The sequence below is a fragment of the Glycine max genome, chromosome 6, assembly GCF_000004515.6.
Source record: "Glycine max cultivar Williams 82 chromosome 6, Glycine_max_v4.0, whole genome shotgun sequence".
In the NCBI taxonomy this organism is placed as follows: Eukaryota; Viridiplantae; Streptophyta; class Magnoliopsida; order Fabales; family Fabaceae; genus Glycine; species Glycine max.
The window spans coordinates 15575758-15586222 of record NC_038242.2 but is presented as its reverse complement, the minus strand read 5'-3'; the positions used below and the strand labels follow the sequence as shown (position 1 = coordinate 15586222).

The 10465-nt window shown below is 28.9% G+C and overlaps 2 protein-coding genes across 2 annotated transcripts; one reads left to right on the top strand and one right to left on the bottom strand.

Moving 5' to 3' along the window:
- Window positions 1–3282: 3282 nt before the first annotated feature.
- On the bottom strand, window positions 3283–10097 carry LOC121175063 (probable inactive poly [ADP-ribose] polymerase SRO5). Its single transcript, XM_041016582.1, has 5 exons — window positions 9719–10097; window positions 9232–9447; window positions 4701–4792; window positions 4514–4612; window positions 3283–3697 (listed from the first exon to the last, which is right to left on the bottom strand). The coding sequence occupies exons 2-5, from the start codon at window positions 9287–9289 to the stop codon at window positions 3638–3640; spliced, it is 309 nt and encodes a 102-aa protein (XP_040872516.1). The 5' UTR covers window positions 9290–9447; window positions 9719–10097; the 3' UTR covers window positions 3283–3637.
- Window positions 6050–7534, top strand: LOC100782123 (uncharacterized protein At2g29880). Its single transcript, XM_006581863.3, has 2 exons — window positions 6050–6425; window positions 6520–7534. Exons 1-2 carry the CDS (start codon window positions 6327–6329, stop codon window positions 7168–7170), a joined length of 750 nt encoding a protein of 249 aa, XP_006581926.1. The 5' UTR covers window positions 6050–6326; the 3' UTR covers window positions 7171–7534.
- Window positions 10098–10465: the final 368 nt, after the last annotated feature.

Below are 10465 nucleotides of genomic sequence, written 5' to 3'. Positions count from 1 at the left end.
CTTAATTAAGTTTACCATTGAAACACAATTATAGGTACCCTCATCGAGCATTTCCATAGCAAACACTGCCGCAAAGGATCAGAATCATCATAGAAGAGAAGTTCTAGATTCTAATTAGCAAGTTTAGGATTTAAGACTTGTTTTCAGAACTCAAGTTTAGGAAGGTTATGCAAATAACTCCCATTTATAATAATCAAACCACACTATATATCGTCTTAAAACTTATTTTTCCATAAAAGACCTAAAAAAATTAAAATAGTATAATTACGATAATTTTTATTTTTAAAACGCATAATTTCGATAACTATCAAGTGTAAACCCTCATTTTGATTACTTTTAATTAATATAATATTTATTTCTATATAGTTAACACGGATTGTCAAGCATGTCTCTTGTTTTACTATTCTCTTAGTCTCAATAAAAACTATTCAAATATAAAAGTTACAAATTATGTTTCTTGATATGCTTTGTTGCTTAAAATATTATGTGATTATTTAATATATCATTAGTCATTAGCTTCTTTTAATATTTTTTTATGAGAAACTTCTTTAAATATATAGATCATATGAAGTGCATAATTTCCTGTAAAAGAAATGAAGGGCATATTTTTTTTATTTATAAAGTTTAAAGAATTTAACTACTGTAAAAAGGTATCTGGAACACAAAGATTTCATGTAAGTTATAATAGAAAAATAAAATATCTCCCAAGGCTTAACCAAATAACCAATCCATCAACTTTAATTGAAAACAAAAACTTGAAAATCTTTTATATGAAATAAACTTTTCTTTTTATTAGTTCTTGACTGTTCTAAATTTGATAATCTCAAATCGAACCATGGGATTGATATTCATTTTTTTCCTTGATTTTTACCATTTCATCACTAAATTCTATCCAAACAAAACATCGATCAACGGATAGAAATGTAACCAATCCAAAACATATCACCATATGTAGTTGATTGATTAATTAATTGGAAATTACTCATAGTTATTATTAATTAAATAGTTAATCTTTCTTGTTTTGTAACTATTTAACTTTTTTTTTCTTCCTTTTTGGGCCAAAACAGAGGAAAGAAAAGGGTAACGGAATCCAGGGGAACGATCAGATTCCACTTGCAATCCGCTTGACATGACAATTTGAGATTTATTTATTTATTCATTTATTTTTTAAGTTAACACGAGAAAGACAAAAACTTTTGAGAAAGAAAGGTGAAAGAGCTTTGAGCACACGGAGATGAAATAAAACTAAATGTAGATCAAATGCAGAAGGAGTTCTGTACGTTTGGTTTTTATTTTTATTTTTTGAAAAAATGTTTTCATTTTTTAAAAGTTAGAATTCTAGAAACATATTTAATTTGACTTTTTATTTTTTACTTTCAAAAAATAAAAACACTGAAAATGTGTTTTTAAAAGAAAATATATTTTTAAATTTGTTTAAAATTACATTCCTTATGTTTTTTAAAAAAAATGTATTTTTAAATTTGTTTAAAATTACATTTTTTATTACCGTATTTTCATTTTACTCCAAACGAAGTTTCTGGTTTCACCTGAAAATAAAATTTGATTGTTTTCAGATTTTGGTTCGTTTAGAAAAATATTTTCACTGAAAATAAAAATAAAAATCCAACCAAACATATTTGTATCATTATTTTTTATTTTTCAATAAAATTAAAAAAAAAAACAACCCTTAGAAACTCTGTAGATAAAATCCCACAATTGGATGTCATCCGGACAATGAAATGATTTTTTATGGAAAAAAACTCATCACATATTATAAATTTGTTAATTTTTTATAATAAAAACTTTAAATTATTTTAAAAATATAATATAAGATTGAATGATAGTATAAAATTATTTTATATTATTAATGTATAACTATTAATCTTTATTTTTTATTAGTATAATTTTATAATTCAAATTAACTTGTAACTCTTTTTGGTATCAAACTTTTTGGGAAAAGATAATAAGGAAACTTACATTATATCCAGCTGTAAGAAGATGAGTATGAGTTGAAACTTACAATGTCAAATGTAAAGCTTATCTTACACCATTTAATTAATCTCTTAATGTTGAAATAACTTATGTTTTTTTGGATTCGTTGGAAATAAATAACTTATTTATTATATTAAGGAATAATTTAATATATTATTTGAAATAAAATATTTAAAATAGAATTTAATTTTCCTACATAATGTAAAAACTATTATATTACTAATTAATTATAAATAACCTAAGAGTGACTTATAAAATAATTATTATAAAAAATAGTGGTGTTATCATAAAGGACTGTTTACGATTATGATAGCATAAATAAATTTTAGATTGTCAGTATATTTAAGTTAAATTCTTTGAAATATTAATTCTTCTAAAATAGATTATAGAAAAGTAACGTATATCTTGTTTTTTAAAGGTTACTTTAATAAAAAACTTCGAAAAATAAAATTAAAATAGTTTGTTAATTTTTAAATTTTAATATTTTAAACAAAAAGTTATTTCTTTTGTTATAAAATAAAAATCATTGAATGGTGTGTTTTTAAAGTTTGAGATTTTCTTTGTCTATAATGACAAAAATAATATTTGAACCTAGAATTTTTGTAGACTACTAAAAAAAATTAAAATAGCGTTTAAATTTAATCAGACTCTTGCACAAGTTAGAATTGATCTAAACTTAGTTTGAATAGTATCCATAAAGTCATAAACTTTAATCTTCTAGATTCAGTGCAGTTATTGTACCAAAAAAAGAAGAATACATTTTAAATTCTTTTCAATTTTTAGTTTTTTTGAAAACTGATAATAAATTTCTTTAAAACTAAAATAAAAATTATTATTTTTTCAAAGAAAAATTTACGTGCCCAATTGACTTTTTGAAAACTATTTAAATTTTAACATACTTACATTGCTAAATTTTCAAAATGATTTATTTTACAAAATTTGTTAACATTTTTAACCAAGAAATATATATATATATATATATTCTGTAAAAGATAGGCTGGACGAGCCAATACGTAATTTATTTTTAAGGCACGAACCAATAAGTAATAACTTATTAGTTAAAAATTAAATAATTAAAAGTTAAAACCAATCACCAATTAACAAAGGTGACTTAAAAGGCAAGGTACCATAAATTTGGTTGCTGGCATATATGCAGTAGCAAGCGGTACCATTCAAATACCAATTAACAAACTTTTTTTGCTACGAATTAACAATTTAATCAGTTTTCTTTATAAAAAAAAAACAATTTAATCAGCCACTAATTAGATTGGGTAACTAATTTAATACATGTGGTAATGATGAAATAATATATCTATCTCAAGAGAAAAAGAAGAAACAACAAAATTACTATGTACAATTTTAAGGACAGTCCATTGGAGTGGGTCAATGTGTCCATGATAGCATATCCTTATTCATGGAGGACATCATTCCCACTGGCAAGTGACAACCATAAAGAAAAAGAAAAGAAAAGATTCCTTCTCCTATGCTATATCAACCTCATAAAAAAATACAAATTAAAAAAAAAGGTTGAGTCAAATATGTCACAGTGCTTTTAAAGCAGTTTATGTGTCCTCCTTGTAAGTTTGGTTATGAAGTTTAGTAATGCATTGTGTCAACCCAAGAAAAAGAACTCACGTGAAGGAAATTATTCTATCCGCGTCGCTAAGCCATTCTTTGACCTTGATTTTAGAAAGCTTGGTTTCTTCTGTGAAAGACAAACAAATATACTAGGTTAGGTAACAACGAACAAAGAATACAAAGCCAAATTCCCATATTGGAAAGGAAAGGAAACACACGAATACAACAATTGAGACAGCAATGACGATCTCTAGAGTTTTTTAATTCTTAAATTCAGTTCCCACTTCTGTCATCTCCCATAGGGTTGGGGGCGTAGGTAAAATAATATTTTCTTGGTACCTACTTTTTCTTTGACAATAATGTTCCAACCACTCAAACTAATAATACTACTTATAGTTATGAGATCTATGTTGCACACTCAAACTAATTCCACTTCCGGAATTTCCAGAATTTCCAGAATAAATAATCCAGAAGCACCAAAAACAATTAGCCGTATGCTTTACACCCATATTAGATCTGGATAAAACTTCATATTTCCAGTTGCTCTTTTATTCCTATTTTTTTAATCTTCTCAATACATTGATAGGTGAAATTGAAAAGGAGTACCCAGTTATTTCAGAATAACTAGTATAAAGAATATGCACATCATGAAAGGGGAAAGAAAACTCTAATTGCAAATGATAATGATTTCTCAACCATCAAATTGTAATGCATAGGGAGATATAAAATTAATCTAATGGTAATAGGAGAAAAAAAAAATCATAGACTCGAATTATTTATTAACAAAAATTATCAATACTAATAATTAATATTTATTAATAAAAAAAATCAAGTCAATGAACTGTATTTCAAGGAAAGAAAATTATATTGAATTAATTTGAACCAAATTGATGAAGTTATGTCACAATGTTTCCAAAAGATATAAAAAAGAGAATCACCGTACCTTATTGTCTCTATAAGATTTGATGGCTGCACCCAACAACTTATCTCCAACTATTCGTCTCACTCTTTGTATCAATTCATGTCGTGAAATCTTCTTCTCCTGTGTAAGAGGAAAACATCAGCAATGAGAAAAACAAACAAGCAACAAACTGAAACCCAAATGCATACAAGAAAAAGAAAACACTTACTTTTTTTATCTTTATAGAACTTGGAGATGACGGCAATATCACATGGAGGCAAAATCTTGGAAAGCGCATAAATTTTGGTGAATCCGATTTATCTAAATTAATGATTTTTAATACATTTTAATTAAATGCTAAAAAGAGAATGTGCCCCTAATATTCCTGGTATTTGAAATTAAGGGGGTGTATTGGATTAAGATTTTAAAGGATTTTAAAAGACTTTTTTATGATTAAAAAGTCATCTGGTATTCAATCAAGACTTTTATAAAATATAAACAAATATTGTGGTATTCAATTAAGACAATAAAGATTTTTTTTTCAGGGCAACAAAATCTGTTGGTATTCAATTGAGATTTCTTACCACTTTTAAAATGTCTTTTGGTATTCAAAAGTAAATAGATTTTGATGGATTCTTTTGTGGAATGGATTTTGAGAGACTTTTTAGTTAGAAATACACATAAAATACTCCTCCAACAATCTCACCCAAACCCTTAAGACTTTTCATAATCTTCCAAAGACTTTTTCTTCTCCTGCCGAACAAGACACAAACCACTACCAGGTTCATTCTCTTACAACTTTTCAATCAATTTTACCTATTTTTTTAATGGCAATCGATAGTCAATATTGTTCATACTATATGTATATTACGCAAATCAAAAGAAAAGGGTGTTGTATATGCTTCAAGATTTCGTATTCATATTGTTTTCAACGTCCAGGCAATGAATATGCATCAAAAGAATGGCAATTGATATGCATCAAGATTTCATATTGCTTTTTTTTTAGTACTGTATATGCAAATCAAAATAAAAAACTCTTTTTTTTTCTGTTTCTTCACTTGTTTTTTTACACGTCCATTATATATATATATTTCTGTATTTTCTTGTGTTATTATTAAAATGTTAATTATTAATGTGTTATTATTATTTTTTTGACAGCGTGTTATTATTATTATTATTGTGTTAATAATTTTTTAATTGTTATTGTGTTATTATTATTGTTATTTTGTTAATAGTTTTTTTTTAAAATGATTTTATGATATATGAGTATTATTTTTATGGAAAATGCTAACATGTGCCCTTAAGAAACTTGTTAGTGTATTATGTATAGAAATTTTGTATTGAAAGTTATGCAATTTACTTTTTTAAAAGTCAAAAATTGTTGTTTTTAAGACATAGTTACTATTGGAAGTATCCTTAACATGTGCCCTAAGTGCGCATGTTAGCATGACCCTTATTTTATTATTAGGTAGTTTTTTATTGGTTTTTCTATTGAGTTGTATATTATTCGGGATATAGTCACTATACTTTTGACAATTAGGAAACAATAACTATTTTTGTCAAATAACTAGTTTCTTATATATATATTAGCGAATAAATGGGGGATTCACAAGAAAATAACAAAGGAAAGAGTAGAGACAAAGATAATTATGTATCTTGGACTATGGAGGATACCAATGAGTTGTTGCACCTCTTGGTGGATGCTATGAATAGGGGATTGCGTGATGCCAATGGGTCACTTAGCAAACAAAATGTAGAACGAATAATACTTCCTCAACTCAATGCAAAAACTAAATTCCCTAAAACTTATAGTCATTATTTGAGTCGGATGAAGTAGTTTCGAAACCAGTATAACATGATGTCAACCCTTATGCGCAACAACTCTGGCTTTGGATGGGACCCAATTGGAAAAACTTTCACTGCTCATGAGGATGTATGGAAAGATTACTTAAAGGTGAGCTAAGTTCATAATCTTTTAAATATATTAATAGTTATAAATTTAGTAAATTATAATATTTGTAGTATATTAACAATGATTTTTTTTTTAGTCCCACCCAAGTCACAGCAAACTTCGAGGAAAAAGTATGGTTGATTATGAGTATTTGAAGATCGTTGTTGGGGGTGGAGTTTCTAGCGGGAATAATTCTATATCAGTCGATCCAGATGATACTGATGCAACAACTTTTGAGCCAGAAAATAGAACTGTTGGGATAGAAGAATTTTCATATGATCCTAATAGTGATACATTCATAACACCAAATAACTATGAACCAGCATATCAGCCTCCATCACCAAACCAACCAAGTCCACCATCCCACCCCCCTTTAGATTCAGAGGTTCCCATAGAAAAACAAAACTGTCACAAGCGAAGGAGATCCGAGTATGGAGGGAGTTCAAGCGCTGTTGGGATCAACAATCAAGGCAATGTTCTGGAAAATCTTTCTGTTGGCATTGGGACTATTGCTGTGAATTTTGAAAAAATATCCAACATGATGGAGAAAAGAGAAAAAGATAGAGATAGAGATAGAGAGCTCGAGGGTATTATTTGGGATGTTATAAAAGAAATTCCAAATTTGGATGACATAACGCGTTTCAAGACAGCTGAATTGTTAAATACTAAAGCAAAAAAGGATTTTTTCTTGAAGATGTCACCGGAAGAACGCTCATCTTGGATAAACTTTAAGTTAGGGAATAATTAATATTTTGATCATCTATTATTAACATATTATTTTAAACATCGTGAGTTTGTTGAACTATATCTTTTGGGTCTCTATTTTGGTTGAAGTATTTGGTTTGTTTTTTGGTCGAACTATTATGGTTGTATTTTGGTTGAAATATTTGGTTTGTTTTTTGGTCGAACTATTATGGTTGAAGTATTTAGGTTATATATTTTGTGAAATTGTTGTGGTTAAACTTTAGTTATATTTATTTTATATATGAATTTGTATTAACTTTGATATTGACTTATAACCATGACCATGACATAAAGAACGAAGAAATGGATGGAGATATATATAATGAAGATACAAATGATGAAGATATAGATGACGAGGAAACAAATGAAGAATTTCATGAAGCCACATACACATATGTGATGGCAATTTATGCTTTAATAGATATATTAAATCATTTTTTGAATATGATGCGTGGTGAACATATTGAACGTCCATTAACTCGACGACAAATTACTAGTCGGGGATATGACTATATACACAAAGCATTAAACGATGATCCTGCAATCTTTCGACAAGTATATAGGATGTATCCTGATGTATTTCGAAAGTTGTGCACGATTATAAGAGAAAAAACACCTTTGGAGGATACAAGATTTATTTGTGTTGAAGAAATGCTTGCATCATTCCTACAGATTGTCGGCCAGAACACTCGATATTGTGTAATCCGCAATACATTTGGCCAATCACAATTTGCTACAAGTGAAAATTTTTACAAGATTTTGAAAGCTCTGAACTCATTAGCACCTGATTTAATGGTTAGACCAGGCTCAACTGTGCCTGCAAAAATAAGGGAAAGCACAAGGTTTTATCCTTATTTTAAGGTATGTGATCATTATCTAATTATAACAAAATTATAATTATAATTGTGATTATTATAATAATATTTATGATTATTGATACACACACTTTAGGATTGCATTGGAGCTATTGATGGTACACATATTCCCGCATCAGTAAAAGGACGAGATGTAAGCAGTTATCGTGATCATCATGGAAATATATCACAAAATGTATTAGCTGCTTGTAACTTTGATTTGGAATTCATGTACGTTCTTAGCGGGTGGGAGGGTTCAGCACATGATTCCAAGGTGTTAAGTGATGCTTTGGCAAGGAAGAATGGACTTAAAGTGCCCCAAGGTAAGTATTATCTGGTGGATTGTGGATTTCCTAATCGACGCAAATTTTTAGCCTCATATCGAGGTGTACGATATCATCTACAAGATTTTGCAGGTCACGGTAATGACCCTGAAAATGAAAAGGAATTATTTAATCTTCGGCATGCATCCTTAAGGAATGTGATTGAGAGGATATTTGGTATTTTTAAATCGCGGTTCACAATTTTTAAGTCAGCACCTCCATTTCTATTTAAAACACAAGCAGAGCTTGTGTTGGCATGTGCAGCACTTCATAATTTTCTTCGCAAAGAATGTCGTTCTGATGAATTTCCAGTGGAACCTACTGACGAGTCTTCATCTTCATCTTCAGTGTTACCAAATTACGAAGACAATGATCATGAACCCATTGTTCAAACACAAGAGCAGGAACGAGAAGATGCTAATATATGGAGGACTAATATAGGTTCAGATATGTGGAGAAATGCTAATAATTAGGCGAACATGAAGTGAGAATCACTTTGTTATTATTTTTTTAGGCAATAATGACTTTGTTATTAAAAGGTTTAAAATTTCTATCGTTTTTATTTTCTTTATTCAAACATTATAATTTATTTATCATCTTTTTCATTCACTTTTGTAATTTCCGTTATTTTTTTGTTTAAAATGTATTAATCTTTCAAAATCTTAAAAATCCATAAAGTACTTTGAAATCTTAAAAATCTGTGTTAGAAATCCATTAAAATCTTGGGTTAAGAATCCTGATTGTAAAAAGTCTTTTAAAAAAAATCTTTTAAAATCCCACAAAATCAATACAATCCCACATAATCTTTTAAAATCTTCAAGATTGTTTTTGTCAAAATATTCTCTCAAAATCCCAATCCAATACACCCCCCTAAAAATGAAAACAAACCTTTGAAGGAAGAAACTCTGAAGCTTACAACACAAGCAGGCAAAACATGAGTATTCATGCGATTACTCCAAATGATGTACTTGCTTGGACTCGAAAAATTATCCACTCTAGAATCATACTCTTCACAAGTCGGATAACATTGTTCTGTGTCATCATCACGAATAATCTCTGATCTCCCAAGAATCACGCGGCACAGTAACCCTTCACCCTCTCACACTACCAAAAACAAAAAACACCACAAATATTTCAATTTTAAATTCTGAATTACTAAAATAATAATAATAATTCAAATCAAAATAATGCTAACGAGACTCTATTAAACATTTTATTTCTAACCCTCTCTTCGCACATGCATAAAATTGATTGAAAATCAATAGTTACTAATTTTTGTAGGTCTTATCTGCAGAGAAATATAACCATGATTTGCAAGAGGAAATATTGTTAGTATTTCTCTTAAAAATAAACGACGTAAGGACACGAACCGAACCTTTGGAGAGGAGCGTCGGGAGAGAGAACGAGTGAATGATGTCGTTTACGTAGTCCTCGCTGCGAGTTTAAGAGAAACTTTTCTAGTTGGTTAATAAGAAATGCATACACTGCCAGAAAAAAATCAACCAACTAGAAAAGTTTAAGAGAAACTTTTGACAAGTTTCCCTTAGAAAATAATGATGAAAGAACAATTAATGGAGTTTAAATGCATTGAAGAGGAAAAAAAGATGAAAATGCATGACATGTCACAAATCAAGCTTGAACTAGAAAATCACCACGCATAGATCTGCATATTAGGTGCAGTAGCTATCAAGATAAAGAAAAACAGAGGCTATTGCTCGAGAAGAAAAGAGGAAAAGTTTATGAACAAGAAAGCAAAGAAATTGAGCAAGATGATCAAAACAAGCTTCTATTATTCATTGAGCAAAAGGAACTTATATACAGATTGAGAATAGATCTAGAAACTAACACAAAAGCAGTTACAAAGTTTGTTACAAATTTGTTAGAGTTCAAAATGAATTTGGCGGGAAATGACAACTTGATTAAGAGCCCCCCTCAAGCTGGGAATAGATGTTCATCATTTCGAGCTTGGAAATCATGAATTTGAATGAAGCTAGCTGCAAGGCTTTGGTAAATGCATCGGCTAGCTGGATAGAGGACCAGACTGGTAACAATTTCAGAAGACCACTAAAACATTTCTCCCTAACAATGTGACAATCCAACTCAATGTGCTTAGTTCTCTCAT